Source organism: Gopherus flavomarginatus, chromosome 4, assembly GCF_025201925.1.
Source record: "Gopherus flavomarginatus isolate rGopFla2 chromosome 4, rGopFla2.mat.asm, whole genome shotgun sequence".
In the NCBI taxonomy this organism is placed as follows: Eukaryota; Metazoa; Chordata; order Testudines; family Testudinidae; genus Gopherus; species Gopherus flavomarginatus.
This window is the reverse complement of record NC_066620.1, coordinates 100,888,185-100,913,059: the sequence shown is the minus strand read 5'-3', so window position 1 is coordinate 100,913,059 and position 24,875 is coordinate 100,888,185. Positions and strand designations below refer to the sequence as shown.

General features: G+C 42.6%; 1 protein-coding gene across 14 annotated transcripts in view; it reads right to left on the bottom strand.

Annotated features, from left to right (window-relative positions):
• Positions 1-24,875, bottom strand: part of SYNE1 (spectrin repeat containing nuclear envelope protein 1) — a 492,410-nt gene that overhangs the window by 252,687 nt on the left and 214,848 nt on the right. For all 14 annotated transcript variants that reach the window (XM_050949357.1, XM_050949360.1, XM_050949369.1 and 11 more), the window contains 14 exons: positions 24,684-24,863; positions 20,906-21,056; positions 18,401-18,559; positions 16,950-17,132; positions 14,242-14,343; positions 13,261-13,464; positions 11,599-11,806; positions 10,927-11,039; positions 9,989-10,194; positions 8,889-9,044; positions 7,316-7,607; positions 6,683-6,855; positions 5,488-5,797; positions 2,532-2,696 (listed from right to left, as the gene is read on the bottom strand). In XM_050949357.1, the coding sequence (XP_050805314.1) occupies positions 2,532-2,696; positions 5,488-5,797; positions 6,683-6,855; positions 7,316-7,607; positions 8,889-9,044; positions 9,989-10,194; positions 10,927-11,039; positions 11,599-11,806; positions 13,261-13,464; positions 14,242-14,343; positions 16,950-17,132; positions 18,401-18,559; positions 20,906-21,056; positions 24,684-24,863 (2,602 nt within the window). The remainder of the gene's footprint in view (positions 1-2,531; positions 2,697-5,487; positions 5,798-6,682; positions 6,856-7,315; positions 7,608-8,888; positions 9,045-9,988; positions 10,195-10,926; positions 11,040-11,598; positions 11,807-13,260; positions 13,465-14,241; positions 14,344-16,949; positions 17,133-18,400; positions 18,560-20,905; positions 21,057-24,683; positions 24,864-24,875) is intronic.

The following is a 24,875-nucleotide window of genomic DNA, read 5'->3' as shown; positions in this document are numbered from 1 at the left end:
TCCATCCGCCGGCTCCTGCCAGCCGAGATCCCAGCTGCTGAATCCGCTCAGCCCGCTGCCAGTCTGGGGTCCTGGCCCTGCCTACATGCAGTGGGTACCTACCTTCTCCCTGCTTCTGGCCCATTCTCTTCCTCTCTCTGCACTGAGCTGAGGGTGAGAGTGCACTGAGCACAGGGCTGGGGGTGAAGGGTCTGGCCAGGAGCTAGAATGAGGGAGGGGGCTCAGGGCTGGGGCAGAAGGTTTAGGTATGGGGCACTTACCTGGGCAGCTCCCATTTGATGCAAGGGGTGCAGGTGGGAATGTTGGAGGGCGTGTCCAGGAGCTCCCTTTGGTGCTCAGGGTGGGGATGTGGGGGGGGGCTAGGGATGTGGAGGGTGCAAGAGTCAGGGCAGAGGGCTGGGGGCATGTGAGGGAGTGCAGGTGCCAGAGCAGAGGGGGGGCTGGGTATGTGTGGGGGTGCCAGAGTCAGGGCTGGGGTCATGGCGGGGGGGGGGGGTTGTAAAGGTGTCAAGCAGAAGGCTGGGTGTGTATGAGGGAGGTACAGGCCCAGGACAGGGGCCTGAGGTGTGTGCGGGGCTCAGGGCAGAGGGCTAGGTGTGTGTGTGGAGGGGAGGTCAGGGCTCAGGGCTGGGTAACTGCCCCCCTCAGAACCCTCAACCTCCCCACTCCTTGGCCTCTGACTACCCCCTCCTGGGACCTATGCCCCTAACTGCCCCCCAGGACCCTACCCCCTATCTAAGCCTCCCTGCTCCTTGTCCCCTGACTGCCCCCCTAGGACACTACTCCCTACCTGTCCCCTGACTGCCCCGACCCTTATCCACACCCTCACCCCCAGACAGACCCCCGGGACTCACGTGCCTATCCAATTGCACCCTGCCCCAACAGGACCCCCAGAACTCCCGACCCATACAACTCCCCCTGCTCTCTGCCTGCCCCAACACCTCTCCACACCCCTGCCTCCTGACAGGACCCCCAGAACTGCCAACTCCTCCAACCCCCCCAGCTCCTTGTCCCCTGACCACCCCCTCCAGAGACCTCTCCACCCTAACTGCCCCCTTCAGGACCCTCCTTGCTCCCTGTCCCCTGACTGTCCTGACCCCTATCCAACCCCCCATCCCCTGACAGACCCCAGGACTCCCATATGCCCCATCCAACCCCCCGATCCCTGACTGCCACCTCCAGAGATCCCCCTGCCCCTAACCACCCTGCCTGGGATCCCATCCAACGCACCCTGCCTTCTGTCCCTTGACTGCCCCCACCCCTTATCCAACTCCCCTGGCCCCGGACCCCTTACCATGAGGCTCCAAGCAGAGCCAGATATGCTGCCCCACAGGAGCACGCAGCCCCACCCTCAGAGCATTGCGCACGCGGCGGCAGGGCTCCGGTTAAGCGGGGAGCGTGTCTGCCTCCCTGTGGAGACAAACACTGCCCTGCAGGAGTGCGCAGTCCCGAACCCCAGAGCGCTGCACACGCAGCAGGACTCCAGGGGAAGGGGGGAAGGTGGGAAAGGGGCTGGCAGTTTGCTGTGCTTGGCTGGGCGCTCCAGCCTGGGAGCGTGGACCCGACGGCTTGCCGCGCCGGAAGAGTGGGGCCATTTGCCCACCCCTTGCGCAAGCCTATGCTTCTGCTCCCTGCCCCCACAGAGGGGGCGGAGGGCAGAGGAGAGTGGGCCGGGCTGAGCAGGATTTTTAATGGCACGCTTGAGTTCCAGCAGGCAGCAGCATGCCATTAAAAATCAGCTTGCGTGCCATCTTTGGCACGTGTGCCATAGGTTGCTGACCCCTGCCCTAATAGGACAGGAAGGGATGTGGCAGAGGGGTGGCCCTGCCCTTGTCTCTGTTTCCTCTCCATATAGCTCTGCAGATGGGGCAGGCATTCTCGGAGGACCAAGGTGGCACAGCCTGTGTATTGGCCCATCAAGACAGTGGTTCTTAACCAGGGGTCTGCAAGCAGGTTTCAGGGGGTCCACCAAGTATGTCCAGTGTTAGACTGACTAGGGCCCTGGGCAGAAAGCTGTGCAGGACTGCAGCCCGAGCCCCAACACCCAGGCCTGAAGCTGAAGCCTGAGCAGTTTAGCTTCCTGGTGCTCCTTGTGGTGTGGGGCCCTGGGCAACTGCCCTGCTTCTTACCCCTTAATGCCAGCCCTGGATTTTATATTGAGAAAAACAGTTGTGGCACAGGTGGGCTGTGGAGTTTTTATAGCATGGGGGAGGAGGGATGGCTCAGAAAGAAAAAAGTTGAGAACCCCAGCATTAAGGCACAATTGCGCTCTGAGCCCACTGAGATGCTGCTGCTTCCAGTGTGGGCCTGTGACTGAAGACCTCCGTTTTAGTTTTACTTAAACCACAGGCACAGCAGCTGAGAACAGTTTGGCATAGCAAGTGCACTCTCAGATCAGTGAAAAGTAATAATAATTTCGAACAAATAAAGGGAAACGGTATCTTTAGATCCCACAGTACATCTAGCCATGTCCTGTTTTAGTGCCCAGGGACAAAGTTACAGGTAAAACCAGTCCAGTTGACTTTTCTTACGTTAATTTTGGCTAGTTTTTTCTGTATGGCTGATGTATCTCCAGACGCATCTGACCAGCGGTGCAGTTCTTCCTTTGCAGAATGGAGCCAGTCTGTGAATTCATGGATGGCATCAAGGTACAGCAAATGGTCCTTCACAATGTCTTCCACTTTCCTCATTTTCTCCTGTCAATCACATGGAAAACACTCATTTGTGCACTTAAGGAGTAGCATAATCTTTGGTCTCTCCTCCCCTTCCGTTTGCAGTGCTGTTTTGCATGCCGTTTGCAGGGCTGCCTCCAAAGTATTCTTTTTAATAATTGCCTTATAAACTATCCATAGTAAAGAGCTATGTTTTGCCTGGTCCTCCCCTTCCCCATTATGCCTCTGCATTAAAGATGTACACAGTTTGGTTGAGGAGAGGAGAAACTAGCTTCCCCAAAGTGCAGGAGGAGGGGAAAGTGTGAGAGCAGAGTCATGGCCCTGCTTCCCTTCTGCACGGGCCAATCGGGAGGCTGTAGGGAGAACACTCAATATATCCTTTCAAACGATGGCAAAGCTGCTGCTGTGCTGATGCAGCATGTGTTCCCTTGTAGACCCAGATAGCATTCTGGCAGAGTGAGCAAAAGTTACCACTTGCATGTTGTAAATAAGCAACCCGGCTTTCACAATAAGCCAGAAAACAAGCTTATCCCATTTCACTGGCTGTAGTTTAGATGCACAGTCTGGCCTATCCTCCAAAGTACTTGCAACCCCTCCCAACTTGGCATTGTCCACAAACTTTATAAGTGTACTCTCTGTGCCATTATCTAAATCACTGATGAAGATATTGAACAGAAACCGACCCAGAACTGATCCCTGCGGGACCCCACTCAATATGCCCTTCCAGTTTGACTGAACCACCGATAACAATTCTCTGGGAATGATTTTCCAACCAGTTATTCACCCACCTTATAGTAGCTCCATCTAGATTGTATTTCTCTAGCTAGTTTATGAAAAGATCATGCGAGACAGTAACAAAAGCCTTACTAAAGTCAAGATATACCATATATAGGCTTTTCTATAGGCTTTTATATTTTTTATAGGCTTGCAGAATTCAATTTTTATTTATTTAAAATTTTCACAGTTGGACAAAACTATGGTGTTTAAAGGATTTTTTTATTTAAATTTTCAGTTGTGTGAAGTTATGGGAGTCAGACAATAACTATTTAAAAACAGTGAGATTCATCCAGTTAAAGCTTTATAACCATTAAAACACAAATTGTCAGCATCACACATCAAAACATATAAAGTAAATATCCTTAAATCAAACTGTAACAAGTTCTTAGCCAGCATTTTTCTTATTCTGCCTATCTGTACATTTCTATTATTATTGGTGGGGAAATGTTTTCATTGGTTTGCCTGTGTCTGGTGAGTCTATCAACATTTACTAATAAATATCTAATCCTTCCAAGCCTAACCTTATGGAGAATGTTATACTGCCGGCCCCTCCTTATTAAATTGAGTAAATTCCAATTTGAGTACCTCTGCTGACTGCAGCTGAGGAATAATGGCATGCGGAGAGAGGTAGTTTCTCAGACAGGCAGGTCCCAATCCATTTAGGGTATACAGTGCAGAATGGAAACATATATATCACTAAAAGCCCCTCAGGGATGAAACGTGTGAGCTGTGCTACAATGTGCTACAACGTTACATAGCTTCAGGACAGGAAGGAAAAATAAAGAAATATTGTATCCAATAAGAAACTAGTTCTGCGACCTGTGTTATGGAGGAGGTCAGACTAGAAGGTCACAGTGGTCCCTTTTAGCCTCATATTCTATTTATGAATGTATTGATTACAATCCAACTTTGTCTCCAGGACACTGCAAGGAAGGTGGGGAAACACAGAAGACCTTCGAAAAATTGGTTCAACGCAAAGAAAATCCTTCATGATCTAAAAACAGACGATTTGTCAGACCTGCAGCACCTTAAAAAAACACAGCTCCTACACTACACCTGAGGGAGGGCAGCTAGTGGCAGCAAGAGGCTTTTGAAAGGCCTTGGAAAGTATAAATATGGGGGGGGGGCATACATGAGTCAATTAGCTAGCCTGGGTATTCACCCCCAGCCAATGGGAAAGTGGCAGACCTGAGGGAGGGTGGGCTCCCTCCTTTGCCACATTTGCCCCTGTGCACGCACGTGCACTCTCTCTCTCTCTATTTGGGCACCAGGTTGCATCCCCTGCAGTCTGTCCAAGATCCCTCCCTTGGTGAGCTTGGGGGAGGGGCATTGGCAGAAGGGGTCCCAAGAACAAATAGTTTGTATCCTCTTTCCTCGGAGACCATAAAGATGTGCCCTACGACATACCTAATATTCAGTGGCCCATAAAACAGATACTTTCATCTTCATCTTCTTTATAGAAATGTGTTTTCTGTTCATTAAAGCAATTTGTTCTTCTCTCATGCCTGTGTAAAACACTCCCCCCCCTTCTTTCTCATACATACACAAGTGAAACATGATGGAAATAAATGAGAAAGAAATAAAGTTTAAAAAAAAGGAATTGCAGAAATATTGTACATAAGACCTCAAGCTTGAAATATATGGATCTCACTACTCAAAATTCATAAATATTCCATCTGATAACCCCAATTTCCCAAAGGAAACAAACTGTTGCATCCCAGTGAATTACAGCAAATTAAATTAGACTCTATCTTAAGTAACTGAAGCAAAAAAAGCCAAGAAAACTTCAACACTTACATGGCTTTTCATGCAAGTAAAACTATTGAAAGTGAGTGTCAGGGCTGCCCTCTGATTATGTTTCAGCATAAATATGCAAGCAGTATGTTATTTAGGATGTGGTTCTTTAGTTGCCTTCTATGTTGATTTTACAGAAGTGTGTGTAAATATGCTCATTACTTGAAATGGAACTGAAATCTTGGCACAAGCTCATTTATTAAAACAAGTATGTAAAAGTTTGCCTTCTTTATGAGGCATTTACCTTGGCCACAGTTGTGATGTCACTAAACTGTGTTTTCAGTTCCTCTTCAGCTGCTTCCCTAATAGAAGCATCCTCAGTTTTCTCATATAGTTCCTTGGCTTGTTCAGTGAGTCGATGAAGGTCACTAGAGTGATCCTCTATATCAGAAACGATAGCCTGGAAGTGATCCAGTTGAGAAAACTTTTCTTTCAGACCAATCTGGGTCTGTAAAGGCTGTTCAATTTTGTGATCCACTGACTCCAACCACTGGTCCAGCTGGCTTTTCCTCTCCAGATGGTCATTCCACTGCCTAATCACAGACTCCAAACAGCTTACATCAAAGACACAGACACAGATACAGTACAGGTCAGAAGTCTTGCAGGCCTTAAGAAAAAACAATTCAGTGACTCTATAATACGCACCTGAGGAGCCCCACGGAATACTGTTCTACAGCCTAGCACACTGACAGATGTTGTTCAGTATGTAACCCCTCTTTCACTAAAACTACTTTCACGAAAAAACAGTATTTTGTAAGAGTCAAATTGCCTGAAATTCAATTGTGAAAATTTTCACAAACATATTTTCAGAATTTCACACAGCGCCAGAACAGTGAAGTGCAATCAAAAAGTTTTCATTCATCATTTTACTGGTAAGGTGATATTACCTGTTGTAGCCCAATTCCCTCTTCATAACTGTACTGAATACAGCAATTACATAGTTGGGTAACATTGACTAACTCCAGACAAGGAGGTGCTCTGCAGGTTTCACATGAAACTCCAAAGTACCTTAATCCTAACTCCTGAATAAAAAATAGCCCTTCTCTCAAAATAATAATTAAAAGTGCAGCAGTTCGGTGATTACTGAAAAACTGACAATTTTTGACTACTCAGTTCTAGTCCTCTCAGACTACCAAGCACATTGAACTGTGAGAGTTTTCTTATTGAGGGAAGTATTTTTGCAGTGACCAGTTTACACTGAACTCTGAACTCAAGCAGAGGAATCATCACATTGTCTTTCTCCATATTTTTTTTTCAGATAAGCACTTCTAAATTACATTTGATTCTGGGCCAGATTCTGCCAGCATTACTTACTTCGAGCAGCACATTACATTTCAAGTAGTCATCAGTGGAACTACTTGCAGTGTAAGGTACTCATCACTGGGAGAAAGGATGTCAGAATCTGGCCCTACGTTTAAAGAGAAACACAGTGAGTTTACCTCTGACAGCTCATTGAAGTGTTGATGATATCATTCCATACATCCTTTAACGTTTGTAGCTGGGTCTGTATCATCTTCTGCCCTTCCTCATTACTGCTTCTAAGAGCTTGTTCGCTTTTACCAATGGCCATGTTCAACTTAACTTCACCTTCACCTTTCATTAAAAGGATCTCCTGTGCAGCAAAAAGGATCACATGTATCAAATCCAACCATCCAGCAAACATAAAGGAAACCTCCAAGTTGCTGCTCCTCTAGCAATATTCACTATTGTCATTTAGTTCATTTACCCCTTCTGCACCATACTCCTGTGCATACCTAGTCAACCTGGACTGCCTCGCTGTAAGCTCGAAAGCTTGCTTCTTTCACCAAGAAAAGCTGGTCCAATGAAAAATATTACCTTGCCCATCTCGTCTCTCTATTTATATTTATGCAGAAGTGCTGTAGCAGCAAAGCCTAAAAGCATACAAGTGCCACCTGGTGCCTCCTAAGGCATTTACCTATTTTGCAGCAGCTAATGAACAGCTATGCCCTAAACTTGTATGACTGTGGCAGGAAAAATCCCTCTGTTTCCATGAATTAAACTCTAATGCAATTTTGACCTTATGTGCTAGCTCATGTAGCCCTGTGCTTTACCTGAATTTGCATCAGCCGCCTCTCTAATGTGGCTTTGCTGCCGATAGTGCTCTCTGCAGAAGCCAGCTTATCTTTAACATCTTTCACCCAGGACCACATACTCTGCAGTGCTTCTTCCAAGGCTTGATGCTCCTGGAGTGCAACCTCACATGTTCGCAACTTCTCCTTGACAGTTTTGACTAGGTTTTTATAGCTGGTGAGGTTTTGCGAAGCCAGACGTACTTCCCTCCCAGCACCATGTCCTTCTTCACTTAAAGCTTGAGCCCTCTGGGAAAGTTTAGCAAAGGATTCTCTAAAAGAAAGATTTGGCATTGACAATTAATTTTAGAAACCACTTGAACTGTTATTGCCATAGTGAGGATGGAAAATTACTTAATGCTGCCAGCGTAACCAAGTTTGACTGCAGTCATACAACTCATAGTTCCTAGAAAAGTTATCTGAACAAAGCCAATTTTGAGTGTATAATATATTGATTTAAAGTAACATAAATAACTTTAATGAGGGCCTACACTCTTGCTTCAACAATAACTGTTTGGTGCCAACAGTAATCAAGCTAAAAGCAGCGATCAGCTCGTTCTAATTGTATTTCCCATGACATCCACCTCTATTGATATTGCCAATTCCTTCTCCAACATGTAATCTATCTTAAAATATTTATCTGGCTCCCATTACAGTAGTATCAGAGTACTTCACAACCTGCGAGGTAGGGAAGTATCATTATCCTCATTTAACAACCAGGCAAACCAAGACACAGGAAACCAGAGCTCAGTGACTTGTCCAAGGTCCCATAGGAAGTCTGTGCAGAACAGAAAACTGAACCCAGGTCTCCCAAGTCCTAAACTAATGCCCTGGCCACTGAATCATCCTCCCTCTTGTTCCTGTATGTACTATGCTGAAGTCACATCTGACAAAAACCCTGCTGGAAGAGCCCTGGACGAGGATCGAGTAAGTGCCTTCTTTTAGTAGACTGTGAGGTTTAGCAAAACAATTGAATAATTTTTTTTCTACCTTTTCCAACAAACTGTAAAATGTTTGCACAACTATACAGTATACTAAAAATGGCAATTATCTCGTTGTCCACTCGCTGATTCCCAACTCAAGTAGGATTCCATGGCTGAGAAGTTTCATGGGCACAGTGCCTGGCGGGCAGCATATGAGCATGCAATCCAAGTGGAACTGGATGCCAGGGGGCAAAAGCAAGAAAACAAAAGTTTTTAAATGGACACTGTGATGGCTATTACTATTAGTGTGACTTTTGGGGGACATCTAAACCATAGTGCTAAAGCTCAGGGTGCTGTGCTGTAGTGCTGTGCAGATCATGTTTACTAACAAAGTTACTTCAAATCCTCTTAAATAGAAATGAGCCTAAGCCATTAAGTTTGGATCCAGATTCAAATTCAAATTTCCCCGAAGTCTGGAACTGTTTGAATGCAGCCTCTTGTAAGTTGTTCCTCACACAAACTGCATCCGCCAGCACCTCTCTCTCATACTACCCAGTCGTTCATTTAACTATGGCTGAACAGAAGGAATAAAGAATGCTGGCAACATGACATTAGAAAAGGTGTTTTTATACCTTGCAGCCAGTAACTCTTCAAGAAAATTTTCCACTTTCTGCACCTCATTTTTCTTCTCTGGGATGTGCTGTTTGCTCTCTCCTAGTGCTTCAGTACTTATCCTTTCCTCCATTCCACGGATCCACAGGGTCAGTTTCTTGTGCTGATCCTCAAAGCTACAGAACAGAAAAGTACCCTTTTAAAAGCAATTCCTAGGTATGCAAATATACTATTGAGTTTATACAGTATAATGCACACCCAGTAGAGCAGAAAAGCAGGCTGGATACCTCTTTAACTTTTAGTGAATGAGAGCACCACACACAGCAAATGTCTGCAGTGGCTACTAATCTAAAAATACTCAGCAAGGCTCTAAAAATGTTCAGCAAGATCATGGGAATTATGGTGTGCAAACAACCTTCCAAAATTTAAAGTCACAGTGCTCGTATTTATTACTATATTCAGTAAAGATAAGGAGGCTTAAAAAAAGTCTCTCCAAATCTTGCTTGTAATTAAAATTTAACCCAAGATTTTTTTTTAAAAAAAAGATGTCTACAATTAGGCTCTTAAAATGAAACTTAGGCACATAAACAAGTGGCCAGACTTTAAAAAGTATTGTGCACCCAACAGATCCCATTGAGGTTAATAGGAGTTTCTGGATGATCAGCACTTCTGAAAAATAAGGCCATGAATTTAGGAGTCTACGTTAGTTTCCTATTTTTGAAAATCTTACTTCAATGCGCATGCAGGCACAAAATTTCAATCTGATCTAATCTTGCTGTTTCATCTAACTATCCATTAATACTCTTCCTGTTACATTAGCAGTAAACATATTCTGAGGTAATAAATACCTTAGAGCCTTTGGATTTTGAGTTTGTTTAATCTAACATACAGAGCCCAATTGTTTCCCCAAAATTATTAGCATAGAGATGAATCTCTGAACTTCTCTCCAGAGGAGGGAGTGAACAGGCCCATAGTTACTACTTCTTTAACTGCAAGTTTTAATCTCAAATCATCATCTATATCCTCACAGTCTGAAAATGTCATTCACTGTAGTGCCCCACCTCCAAGCCATTTTATAATAACGTTCTGCAGCACATCTGGTTCTGTTGAAATAACCCACCTTCCCAGTTCTAAGGCACAATCTTCCAGAGCCTCTTTATCTTTTAGGCATTGTTTCAGGAACCCGTGGAAGTCCTGGTGTGACTTTGCTATCTGCTCCTGGATACTGCTCACAACTGGTTTGGATAAATAAGCATACATATTTTCTCCTTGCTTGGAGACAGCATCTAGTTTGTTCTGTCCGTCACTAATCGAGTCCAACACCCTCTGTGTGAGAAAAGAGTACAGGTTAAACAAGCAGGATTAGCCAATAGCTAAGGAAGCACTGTGTATACTAGGGATGACCAGACTTCTCCAAGAAGTTCAGAGCCAATGTCTAGCAGTGGAACTGATTACAACTGGACCATTTTATTAAAATCTATGATGGATAGAATGGACAATTCCTGTCTGTTCCCAATACATCCCCAGCCCTTTCTGCCTGTTTTATGTAATTTCCAAGACTATATTATAAGCAGACATTTTAGGGATTAGGGTTATTTACAAGAATTGGAGCAGCGTTTGCCCTGTTTGTGCTCTTTTCCATGACAGATCAGATCAAGGAAGTCTTAATATATCATATCATTGTATATATCAATGAAGGAGTGAGCAATAAATTGTCAAGGAGTGGGAAGAAGAAAGAAAGATATTGTAGGGAAAGATAGGAAAGCGGTAAGGGCCAGAGTGAGACAAAGACAGAGACAAAGGAGAAAATAGGATATAGAAATTTGCAGAGAGGAAACAAGAAGAGTTCTAACAGAACAAAAAATCCCACAAGCTGAAATACATTTGGTTGGCATCTTTTGGATGTGGTACAGTAATTTATTGCCATTTGGTGCCATTTTGATATTATCTTTCTAGAAAAAATGGAACTGTCAGATTTCTGTAGATATAAATTAGATAAGACATGGATGCAAATTGCCAAAAGTAGCGAATTATCACCTCTTGATTTGATATCTCTACCTGCAAATCATGTAACTTTGCTTCTATGGCTTTGCTGTCCCCAGACCTATCAGACGACTCTTTTACTGTTTCCTTCACACCAGAAAACCACTCCTGGAATTCCTGCATCAAAGCTTTTAAAAAGAAACAGAAGATATGAACAAGTTTCCAAAAGGGCATTTTACACTTGTACGATCCAAAATACCAGTGCTCATATCTTATCATCCCTCATTAGGCGCCTGATCGAAAGTCTGTTGGAGCTAAAGGAAAGACTCTTATTGACTTCAGTGGCCTTTGCATCAGGCACCATGAGACTGGCCTTGGTGATAGACTATATAGAGCATTTGTGTCCTATAAAGAGATGTTTTCAGGGGGATTATAATGGGACTAAGTGGAAGATGAGAAACACAGGAGGATTTCATCAGGGAAAGCTGAATTGGAACTCCTGTCATGAGGACTGCATGTATTAAATAAGGTTGAATTTTGTTTTTGTAAATCCCTCAGTTTGCAACAGACATTGAAACTAGCATTTGGTGAAAGCACTTTTATGAAAGTCTCTGTACAAGAATAAGAGCATAACTGTAAATGATGTCAATGGAAACTTTCCACCAACACTCTCTGGCAGACTCTTCTGAGGCAGTCTGATTCATGGCTGCAGTCTAACAGCTCATCTTAACAAGCACTCAGACTCACTGAGGATGTGTTTCTCCAGAGAGTCCTGCATGCTGGCCTGCGTTCTGGAACACAGTTGGGTCACAGCTTCATACTTCTGTATCAGTGAAGTGACACTGCAACCCAGAGTCTCCAGTTCCACTGTGTGGTACTTGCGGCACAGGCTATTGAGGTTCTCCTGAGTTGAATCGATGCTGCTCTGCTGGAGCTGAAGCTCTTTCTGTGTTTCCTAAAAGATAAGATTGCATTGTCAGTGCGACACGCCCAGCTGAACAAAACAGCTGCCTATTTCCCTTACTTGCCTGCTCCTCTGCCCTTCATTCAGCCACTAGTTGCAACTACCAAGAGCACTCTGCAGCAAGGAATTTGTGGAGGGAATTGAGGAACAGGGTACTAGATTATACAATTTCCTGATATTTCCCAACTGAGATGGCTCCTAGAGAATGTCAAGAATGTCAGCACAGAAAAATAGCTCTTTTTAGCATTCACCACTGTCATCTTTTTTAAAATATATTTTTTCAAAGCGCAACTGAAAATAATGTTTATTTGCAGTCAACAATGAGGGTTCATTTGGGGTACAACAGAGCTGTGTGGGGAAAGATCGTTCCATTAATGGAGGATTTTGATATTTCAAAATTTGGTTTCATTCTGCTTTGGAACAAAAAAACAATTTTTTGGACATTTTCCATTAAATGAGATGGTGCCCCAGCTCCAGGGCAGTCCATTCGGTGGGCTGCCCCAGAGCCATGGACTCTGGAAGCACTGGAGTCTTTGACTCTAGCTGCTGAGGAGCCAGGTGGGCAAGCTGGCAGAAAAGCAGATCAGTTTCTGATCAAAACCTACCTGGCTGACAGGGTTTCACTGGCTGTGTCCCATCAGAACTTTATAAAAATCAAACCATCTCTGTAAAACATTTCTATTTTGACAAATTGGCAAATTCCAGCAAAAAAATGTATTGTCAGCATTTTTCTGCCCAGGTCAAAGGTCCATTAGGAAAGCAATGTGAGTTGCAAGTTTGGGAGAGAGTGGTAGGATCATTAGCATTGCCTTTACTCATCTGGGGAACAGCATACAAAGCTAAATTTATATCAAAACCAAAGTTGAGAGTGGTTGTTTCATCAGAATTGCTATTTATTTACACCACAAAAACCTCCATGATGTTTGTCATGATATGGCCATGCATGGTAGTCAATATTCATGGAGAATCTAGGATTTAGATAGTGAAGCTGCTGCAGGTGACAACTGAGGTGCATTAGGGCAGAACCTAATATTATGCTGAGTTCTATCAGAGTTATTAGTCCCTTAATTGCATGAGCTCCAAATTCACAACAATTAGAAGGGCAAAAAACAGGATAGCATATATTCTAAAGCAATGCCTGAAAACAGTTTGATGAAACAACATTAGTTCCTGTCACAATAAAAGAGACTGCTATTCATTTCAGTTCTCCAAAAGCTTTGCAATACAATGAGTAAAAATGAAGATCAGAAATTCTTTAAAAATACGACTGTGTGTTCTTCACTGATATCCTAAAGTATAAAAATAGATAGTTTTAATCTGATCAGATTAAAACTAACATACATTTTAATAAATTGACTGCCATGATGACCAATCACATAAAACAATGCTAGAGTTAAATACAGGAGCCACTATGCAATAGAAAGTATATCTTCTGTAACACTTACCTTCACTTTACCTAGGCTCTTGGGATCCTGGTTACAAGCACAGTTTAACAGTGACTCTTCTACTTTTGTGAGCCAGTCTGTCATGTGATCTATAAACTTTAGTAACTGCATCTTCTGAGCACTGAAATCTTCCAGTGTCTCTTTTGCTGTCTCACACATTTCTTTGGCATGTTCCAGTTTTTGCCTTAAATCTGCTTCTAGGAACTAAATCCAGAATTTCATACGTTAGAGCACTACAGTGAATCACTTGGGCCTAGTATTGTAACTGATGGGCAGTTCACGTGGTATAACAAATGGAAAAAAGGGAAAGTGGGATATGAGGCCCATTTTTTTGTTTGTTTTTTTTTATGTGAATGGATACAAATATTTAAAGTAAATGAAAATGGCAGACATTGAGGGTGAAATCCTGGCTCCACTGAAGTCAATGGAAGTTTTGTCATTGACTTCAGTAGAGCCAAAATTTAACCCTGAATGAATGGCTATCCAACTCTGAGAAAATTAAGAAGTTAGTCTCCCTCTCTGCAGATTCAACATTGGAGTCATGAAACAAAACGAGTCTTCATCTGAATCAGACCTCCAAAATAAAAAAAATATAAAAAAAACAGTAAATGGGGATTCAAGGTTCCTGTTTTGGCCAAATTCTAATAATAATTAGTTTGATGCACTGATTCTAATCCAATGTGCTGTTTCTTGGTTTTGTAAAGTAGGCCAACATAATTATGCTCCACTGCAACACCACCATTCAAATAAGAAGCTATATCTAAATTCAGATGGTGGCAAGTGCTTATAAAACTTCAACCCCTCTGAATTTTACAGTATTTTGTTCAGAAACAATGTCAGTAACTAATTTAGAACTCTCTCAATAGGAAGAAAAATGATCAGAATAAGAGCAAGTGTAATATGTTCCCCCAAATAGACAAAGGCTATAGAAGGGGCACAATTTCAGGATACAGATTGTGATGAGTGACACCTATATCTTACCTGAAGATCTGAAGTTGACTCTTGACTATTGGTCAGTTCTTTGAGATCTGAAACTTTTGAACTAAGCTGCTCCAACTTCTGCCCTTTATTTATAACTTCAGACTGTAAAAGAGAATATAATAAATTTTTATACTGATCATAAAGAGCTCAATGAAGCTATAGGTAAGTGCTTCGTAAAAAGAAGAAAGAAATAAAAAAGTTTAGCTATTAAAACAAAGTTAAACATGATTATCCCTCGGTTTCCTTGTCTCACAAAAATACTTTACTTTTTTCCTTCTTTATACTAAGTTCAGACATTTCACTAAAAAACCACACAGCTCATTTTAGAGTTTAAAATGATTAACAGCTTGAGTCTCTGAAAAGTGGCTCAGTAAAAATGGGAATGCCTTTGTTTATGAGACTGGAAAAATTTACTATGGTCATTAGGTTCCACTTAATGGAATGCAGAGTGTAATGCACAACCCTCTGTTTTTTTATTACAGAGAACTGAGCTCTGAAATAAAGTCAAATGCAGAACTACATTCTGTGTTGAAAAGAGAGCTGAAATAGGATGGCTGCCTTTTATTTACTGACATGTTAGGCTCTCTAGTTTATTGTATATATTTCATAATAATAATAAATGGAGATATACCAATCTCCTAGAACTCGAAGGGACATTGAAAGGTCATTGAGTCCAGCCCCCTGCCTTCACTAGCAGGACGAAGTATTGATTTTTGCCCCAGATCCCTAAGTGGCCCCCTCAAGGACTGAATTCACAACTGGGGGTTTAGCAGGCCAATGCTCAAACCACTGAGCTGTCCCTTCCTTTTTCAACAAAAATTCTAGAGAAACATTTTATTTCTCAAAAATTACATAACTTTCACTTTGTAGTTTCCTGAGATCTGAAATACTAAACAAATTTTGGATATAAATATGCATGCCATTTCAGGGAACTTTAAATTAACACAGATCTCATTGATTAGAAGAGGTACATTAAGAGCTAAATTGTGGCATTAAGGTGGTGCAGAACCACCTCAGCAAAAATTCCAGGAGGCCTTGTGTTTCAGGGATGGACAATGCCTTCCACAGCTCCTGAGACATACAGATGCTGTGGCACTTGCAAAGTTTACGTCCCTCTGTGCTGAGACTTATCTATTGGCTGGTCCAGACTGGGAGCAGGCAGGAGGGGAGGTGGAGTAATGGGCTACAGCCCTGCTCACTCCTTTGCAGAAGCCAATGCAGAGCAGTGGTAACTGTGCAGAATTTCTGCATTCCTTGAGCGTAAAGACATCCACTGTACTCAACTCCTGTACAGTTCTTGAGCTCAGTTTGTTCCTTGCACACCCGGGCACAATCTGGTTCTATGCAAAACCAGTTTGTCTGGCTGGTCCCAATGAGAAATGGATACAATCAAATACAGTTTTAATGTAATCAAAGCAAATATGTTCCCTTTGAAGCATTTAATACTATTTACCTGTATTACTAATACAAACTTATTATCTGTTTAATATACGATCACTATCTTTTTTATTAATTCCAGAGGAAGTAGAAGAAACTCATTCTACAATGGACCTGCTGTATATTTTTGACATAACACTGTTCTCTTAAATACCCATAGCAAGGGAGTGCTATAGTACCACAGCTCCTTCACTTTTCTAGGATTTAGAGTCTAATACAGTGAGTGGCTTTCAAAGTTTATTGGTTCACATACCACCTTCTTAGAAAATTGTTGAGAAGTGAACTGATGGGCCATCAAGCTCACATGCCACCAATGGTCACATACCAGAATTTGGGAATCTCTGGTCTAATGTATTAAATCAACTCTTATTTAACAGCCTTTTCTAGACAAAAGGAAAAGTAATGCATTAGAGTATTATTAATGAACGTGAATCTGCTGTACTTGCTGTTAATGCAGGGTAATCACCGTGTCACAGAAATGAAATACTAGTGAACTTCAACACTGGATCCACCACCTGCTGTGTGACTAAGGCATAGCTCTAATAAAGTAATGAAACATTCCAGATATGCAGTGAGATTTACCATGGAGTGAGACTTGCAAGAAAGGCTGCTGCAAGGAATCACCAGCAAAAGGGATTTGAGGCACTCTTAAACCAATTTAAGAGTGTCCACGTAAGTGGGCTTGCTCTTATTTTACTAAATTAGTTTCTAAACATATTGAGTGAAATCAGACCAAGCCCAAATAATTTGCTCTTTACTCTTCAGCACACATCACCTTCATTGTATCTACAGGAACATCTGACTTTTAAATTGGGATTTTCAAAAGTGCTCAGCATTGGCCTAACTCTATTCCTATTGAAGTTAATGGTAACACTCCCATCAGCTCCAATGGGACTAGAGTAAAGCCAATGCTGACTGTCTCAAATTTTTTTGACAAGCCTAATAAAAGGAGGTATGGTAACAAGAAAGATAATGATGGAGTTTAAATGCAGTTTAATGCCAAGGTACATCAGTATTAGTTCTGAGACTAACAGACAGTCTCAAAAGGAGGGTGGGATATAGTTATTAGATTTTTTACATTATCCCTAACGGGTTGCTATGTTTGGTAACAGTGTAACTGAACAAAAGATCAAGAACAAAAAAAGCCAGATTCTCAGCTGATGTATATCGGCATAATTTCACTTACTTCTGTGAAGCTATGCTGACTGACACCAGCTGAGACTCTGAATTAAAGCATTTCAAACACTTGCATCATTTTTTTTGGTAAGCACCTGAAATTCCTTCAGGAAGGCCTCCATTTTCTGGCTGCTGTTCAGGTTGCTGATACCTTCATTCAATTGAGAGATGGCATTGCTGCACCACACATCAATTTCATCTCCAATGGTGAGCACATCATCCCACAGAGACACACTTACACTCAACTTTTCTACATTGTCTTCAGTCCTCTCTGAAACCTGTTGGAGAGGTACAGACATCAATATCCTTAATAATTAATTTCATATTTCTTTAAACTTGAGCCAATTGCAAGAAAATTAGCTCAGAAACAACTGGAAAACCTAACCTCGGGTCTCTTATTTTACAAACAGAAACACATTCAGAACAGCAAGACTTTAGTATCTGCATTTTAGGTTTATTTATTGTAAAACTGACATAAACCAGTACATGCCGATGCCTCTGAATGTGTATATTTTGACTAGGGAAAGAGTCGCAAGTGGAATTAGCTGAACAAACACACATTGAATTTTAAAATGTGTTATGTTGCTAGAACCCCACCAAACACTGAAAATTCACCTTAGAGCCAATTGTGATGCATCAAAACTAGTTCATTAATAGTGAGCAATGAAATGAGTCCAAAAAACCCAAGTCTCAAACCAAACATGAACCTTCTTTTAGATTAACTCTCTGCACACACACACACACGCACGCACACACACACACACACACACACACACTCTCACTCTCTCTCTCTCTCCCCTTCCTAGCTTCCCTTCTTTGACTCCAAATAAGCATCATACCTCTGCTTAAACCCATCTAGGGACCTCAAATGGCTTAGCAGTCTCAGCTAAATAGGCTGCAGTTTTCAAAACTCATGAGATTTGCAACTGACCTGGGGTCAGGAGGTAAGTAGAGAGCAGTTCTTCATGCACACTAAGGAATTTCTCATCTGAGCAAACCCCAAATGTATGGTACAAGAACAGAAAAGAGCAGCTCACTAAGAGCTTCAGAAGGATTTCAAACCATAAAGGGATTTGCAAATAAAGTTCTATAGATATGAAATCTTAAAATATTACGTTTTGTAATATACGATGGGCCACAAACTCAGTTGGTGTAAATCAGAGTACCTGCATTGACTTTAATGGAGCCTCACTGATTTACAGCAGATGAGGATCTGGTCCAAATTTACACATATTTCAGATACCAACAGAAGCGTGCACTGGTCTAGTTTATAGTAAATTACATCCAAATAGTCATTTCCTCATAAAATGCCTTTTTTTTCAATCTAGCCAATGTACCTGATATATATTTATATGAGCACATATGGTAGGTACAAACCAACCCCCAAATACTCATGATTTAACCCTCTGAGATTTATTCCAAAGTCACCTTTAGTATAAAAAAAAAAAGTATTTTCAGTTCCTAAGAGAAGCACACACATTGCAATGTATTCTCGGACTGTAAAGTGAGTCTGCCGTATAAGGAAAACATCATTCATTGTCCTTACATCCAGCCATTTGTCCACAGTACTGTTCATATCTGTTTTCACCAGCATGGGATCACAGTTATGAATTCTCTTCAGCTCTGCTAGCAAGTGTTTTCCTTTATTAGTGAAGGCATCCAGCTCTTTCTGTCTGTCATTTAGTTCATTCTTGACAGCTTCATGCTGTAAACATAAACGTTTGTCATAAATAAATAAATAAAAATTCAGCTTCCAGCCATCCACCTCTAGAGACCTAAAGTCACTGAACATATGGAATGTGTTTTCTAGTTATTCTAGTTTCTCACTAACAGTTGTCGGTGTCACTAAAGACAAAGCAATCTGTAGTTCTTGGAATAAGTGGAATAAGAAATCAATGTTCTGACAGTTAAAATACATAAGTGGTTATGCAATAAGAGCTTATGGGCCTATTACAGGACTGAGTGGGTGAGGTTCTGTGGCCTGTGATGAGCAGAAGGTCAGACTAGATCAGGGGTTCTCAAACTGGGGGTCGTGACCTATCAGAGGGTTGCAAGGTTATTACATGGGGGGGTCACGAGCTGTCAGCCTCCACTGCCAAATCCCACTTCACCTCCAGCATTTATAATAGTGTTAAATATAAAAAAGTGTTGTTAATTTATAAGGGGGGGGTAGCACTCATAGGTTTGCTGTGTGGAAAGGGTCACAATACAAAAGTTTGAGAACCAGTGGACTAGATGATCATGATGGCCATAAAGTCTATGAGTGGGAGTAACAAGATCTGGGTTGTTTTCCCACTCTGCAATAACTTGCTGTGGGACCTTGGGCTAATAATTTACAAACTTTCCAAGCCACCGTTTTCCCACCTGCAAAATGGGGATAACAGAAACACGTTACAGTCACGCAGCATATTTCACTATTGTTTGAAAAGTGCTTTTAGAGCCTCAGACAGACATGCATGCAGAATGTGCTGCAAGTGAGGGTTGACACATGCTGGCATGACTGTATGAGGAATCTTGCAAACTCCTGCATATGTTCTTCTGGCCAATGTTGTCAGGAGGTCATTGTCATAAGGCTTATATTAAAAAATGTTACCAGCAACATCAAAATAAACTAAATAGAAATAAAATAAACCATTTGTAAAATAGACATTGTAGCACTATGGACTCAAAGTCTTCTATGCAACAGTTTGTGAAGTTATAATTCAGAGAACTTCACTTTAACAGGATGATTATCTGAATTATAATTCCAGATATTATGATTTTTATAAAACATAGCCCATCAAGAGGCATGTTTTAGTACTGTGTGTTTTATGGTGCTGACTACCAAATATTAATGAAGATTTTGCAATATATCCACTACAGGCTTCCCATCAAAATTAACACTTTCTAATGAATGGAGAGAGTTTAACTCAGAACTTACTCTCAAGGCAGGTTGAGGATTAAGAGTGACTTCAGGCTAGCAGAATTTGGAAATTTAATAAATGTAATTCATGAAGTGTATGGAATATAGGGAACCAAAGTCCTCGACACTTTTCCGTGTCCAGTACTGTATCAAAGTAATCACTTTGGATAAACTAATCCACAGGCGCTGTCTTTCCAAAGTGTCGGGGGAAGCTCAACCCCCAGTTCTGACCCAGGCTCTGTCCCCACTCCACACAAGGCCCCACTCATCCCGCTTTTCCCACCCCACCCCTTCCCACCCAATTCCATCTCCTCCCCCGAGCGCACTGCATCCTTGCTCCTCCCCCTCCCTCCCAGCCTCCTGCATGCCACAAACCAGCTGTTCACGGTGGGCAGGACGGAGGGGGAGGTGCTGCTCCATAGGGCTCACCGGCAGGCGGGAGGCACTGGGGTGGGTGGGGGGAGCTGATAGGAGGGCTGCCGGTAGGTGCTCAGCACCCACCATTTTTTCCCCAGGGGTGCTCCAGCCCTGGAGCACCCACGGAGTCGGCGCCTATGGACGAATCCCCTTGCTGGGGAAAGGAGACAGAGCATGTGTCATATTTCAGGAACAGAGGCTAATTTGCTGACGTTGCAGCATTAGTGCCCTGCATTGTCATGGAAGAGACCAAAGTTCAGTTATCGGCTTGTCCTTTCATCTTGTTTTCAGATGAAAAAAAATTATCCAAGAGGTTATTCTGGTAAAGTATTAGAAACATGTTAGGCATTTTCTTCCTCAGTGCCTTTTGAGAAGCATATCCATCTCCAGTACCTATGCACAGCTTCTCCTTATATACAAATGTACTCTTAAAATCACTAACGGAATGTACAATATACTTAAAACAATAGAAAAGCAGATGCCTGCAAATTGAAAGGTTTTTCTGCAAAATATGCAGAGTGCACAGTAATGGCCAGATTCTTCCCCCATCAAAGCCCAATAGGAGATTTACCATTGATTTCAGTGGGAGATGATTTAGCACCCAATACTGCAAGGAACTTTAAGCAAGGATCAGAGACCAACTTCTCTTCAAACACAAAAAGAAATGATTCACCAAATTTGTTGAAACCGAAGATCCATTCAGTTATTGTTAAATGAAAATATCTGAATTACCTTTGATAAAGCCCTTCTGATATCCTCCTGATCCTTCAAAATGGATTTGGTCATAGTCACGTTGTCACCATTCTCTATGACTTTCGTTACTGACGATTTCAAACACTGATATTCTTTCATCAAATCAACCAGGACGCAGCACTGCTCCTGTCTGTAATGGAAAATAGCTGTGTTGAAAGAATGGTGTTCATTCTGACATTTGTGAATCCAGGGGCTGTGACACAGGCATTTGTCAGGGAGGACTTCCTCCGGAGTGGCCCAGGGGAATCAGGTTAGAATGTTAAAGCAGCAGGATCTATGCGGTTTTGTACATAATCATCCTTATTACTTATACAGCACTCTGGATTCATCAATCTCAATGCATTTCACAAAGGAAAGGTCCCTCACAGCCATTGTACAGGTGGGGTATCTGAGCAAAGTGACTTGCCAAAGGCTACACAGCAGGTCAGAGCTGGCAGTACAACCTAGGTTTCTTGATTTCCAGTTCAGTGTTGTACTCACTGGATCATTCTGTCTGAAAACCACAGTGCCATGTAGCTGGCTTCTGACTGTGCGTTTTCAACCTCTTGTATCAACTAACTTAAATTCGGTGAAGGATTTCAAGGTTCTTGGTTAAAAAGGAAAAAGTAGAAATGAAGGCTGAAGAAGAGGGAGACTTGTCCAGCCTCACTGATTTTTCAGCCAAAATATTTTCTTTCTTAAGTTTAAAATATTGTTTCAAACCTCTCTGACTTGAGACCATTCACCTGGACAAGGGAACAGTTTGCTGCTGAAGCAGGATCTTACGATTTTATTTTGGATTTCCCTGCCCAGACAGGGAACTTCAGGTCCAGTAGAAGTTTTCAATCAATTCAAGCTCTTCATGAGGAGGAGTCAGACAGAACAGGAAGCCCATATTTCCTTTATATAATTTACTTTCTTATAAACAGTGTTCCATTGACAAAAGGAATTTGAGAGCCACAGACGACCAAGTGTGAAAGCCGGTCACTTCTGAGTTCATCTCCTTCTCAGGAGCACACCAGAGAAATAACCATGCACAGCAAAATCCCCACTGGCTTACAGGAAAACAGCTTAAAATAAAGAATTATATTTGTTAAAAAATGAGAGTTAAAATTCCATTTCTTCAGGTCAGAAAGACTCTCTATGAAACTGACTTTCAGGTACTTATATGGTTCCCATTACCATAGTATCTAAGCAACTCACAGTCTTTACTGTATTCATCCTCACAACACCCCTATGAGATAGGGAAGTGATGTTATCTTCATTGTACAGATGGAGAGCTCAGGCACTCAGTGACTAAATGACTTCCCATATAGTAAGTCTGACACAACAGGGAATTCAACCCAGGTCTCCTGAGTCCCAGTCTAGTGCCCTACCCACCAAATCATTCTTCCCCGCTGTCATAGCTGGCCTATAGTTGGGTGAGTTAAAGGGAGCTAAATAACCCAGTTACATAACTCTTAAAACTGCATGTTTTATTCTTGGCTCTATCTCTATCTCTAACTGCTATTTTGTGTGTCCTTGGGTAGGTCATTTGGCTGTTCTGACTCAATTTCCCCACATGTATAATAGGGATAAATATACTTCCACAAAGGGATATTACGTGGATTAGTTAGGGAATGTCTTTTCATTGCTTTGAACATGTACATGCTATTATTAATTATTATTTATTATTAAGCAAGCAAGTATGGCTTTATATACGTACGGTATCTTCAGTTCCCAGGTGGCCTCTGAGACATCTGAGGAACCTGGGTGGCACTGGGGCTAGTGACTCCACAATAGAAATGCTGATCTATATTTCCATCTCCGTGTGTCATTCTTAAGTGAGTTGTTTTATGCACTCAGGCTGAATGGGGCTTCATGACTTCTGGGAGTGGAGATGAGAGCAGGACCCAGAGCAGCTGTCGCAGTGGGAGCAGGCAGGAACTGGGATGTTAGGGTTGGGAGCAGCTACCCCAGTGAGAGAGATGCAAATCTCCAGAACCCCGCCCCCAAACTGCAGCTGGCTGCCCCCTCCCGAAGGACCCCAAGTCTTTGTAGCTCTCCTCACTCCCCATACAGAGCACCCACTCTGACTCTCCTTCCTATTCCTGACACCCCGACCTCTCCCACTGTCCCCGACTCTTCCCACTCCCCATGTCAAGCAGCCATCTGGACTTCCTCCTGCTCCCCAGGTTTAGTACAATGCGTTGTGTGTTTAGGTCTCACTATTCACCTCTGTCTCCCCCATTCAAAGTGAGCTTCCACTGCCTTATCCATGCCTAAAATAAAGATGAGCAGCAGGTAGTCACCTTGACAGAATAGGTATAAGAGCCTGGTAAATTCAGTCCTACTCCTCCCCTTTGTTCAGATCTGCCCACTTCGTTACCAGATAGATATTGGGAAACTAGAGTGCATTCAAATGAACACAACACCTGTGGTGACTGTGATAAAGGGACTGACAAAGGATTAAATCTATAAAAGTGAAATGCACATAGCTTGGCTAAGTGCCAGCATGTATACAAATATTTGAAGGGTGTCAGTACGAAGGAGAGAGAGGAATTTTACAGTATAACCCAGAGTCATGTTTGAAAGAGACAACCGCTTATTTCAGCAAAAAAAACCCAAACAAACAAACAAACAAACAAAAAAAATGAATGTACAAACCAAAAACCTTAAAATAATGTTAGTTTTCTTTTCAAACAAATGCAAATGCAGTTAAGACTGGGAAAAAATACTGCAATATATATCAAGAGAATATATATCAATATATACGTATATAGAGAGATAGACCCCACCATGCCCTGCTGAGTATTATCTAACACAGGGGTGGGCAAACTTTTTGGCCCGAGGCCACACTGGGGTTGCGAAACGGTACAGTGGGCCGGGTAGGGAAAGCTGTGCCTCCCCAAACAGCCTGGCCTGCGCCCCCTATCCACTCCCTGACTGCCTCCCTCAGAACCCCCAACCCATCCACTCCCCCACCTCCTTGTCCTCTGACCGCTCCCTCCCGGGAACCCACTCCCTATCCAACCCCCCTGCTCCCTGTCCCTGACTGCCCCATCCACACCCCCACCCCAAATCCCACGCCTATCCAATCACCCTCTGCTCCCTGACTGCCCCCCGGAACTCCCTGCCCCTTATCCAACCCCCACAGTCCCCACACCCCACCTCCATACCATGCCGCTCAGAGCCAGCCATGCTGCCCAGAGCTGGCATCGTATCGCGCTGAGGCTGCAGAGGAGAGGGGACAGCAGGGGAGGGGTCAGGGACTAGCTGGGCAGGACAGTCCCACAGGCCGCATGTGGCCCGCAGGCCACAGTTTGCTCACCTCTGATCTAACAAATGGGTTATGATTTTACTCAAAACATAATCTTGAGCTGGGCTGACTGCCTAGAGGGTGTTGCTACATGCAGACACAAAGGAGACTTAAGCTCAGGAGTAGCTTCAAGCCAGTGGAAGACTGCCATGTCGCAGAGGTAGCATGCAGGAAAATAGTGCATTATGTACATTCGAATTACATAATAGTCATGTAGTCTTAAGGGACATTTCCAAACTTTCCAGCCATAGGGTAAGTTCAGAAAAGCACAAAAGAGCACATAATTAATGGATTTATTAATTATATCATGTTTGTACAATGCTTTTAAGATATCAAACAGTATATGATTGCTACGTGGTATTATTGTACATTGGAGCTGATGTAGCAAAACAAATAGCATACAAATACCTGAGCTCTCTTCCTCTACCAAAAGAAAGGTACTTCTTCTTCTCATTTTAAGTATATCCAAAATCTACTTACTTTTCATGGATTAGTTTCTTGGTATCCTCCCAGGTAGCTTCCAAACTATTTATCTCTTTGTCAATTTCAGGCGCTAATGTTATATCCTTCTGGGCCATTTGTTTCGCTTTGTCCATCAACCACTGCAGTTCATGCTGGTGAGAATTCAGTTCATCCTCTAGTTGGTTAAAGATCTTTAATCTGCAAATTGAA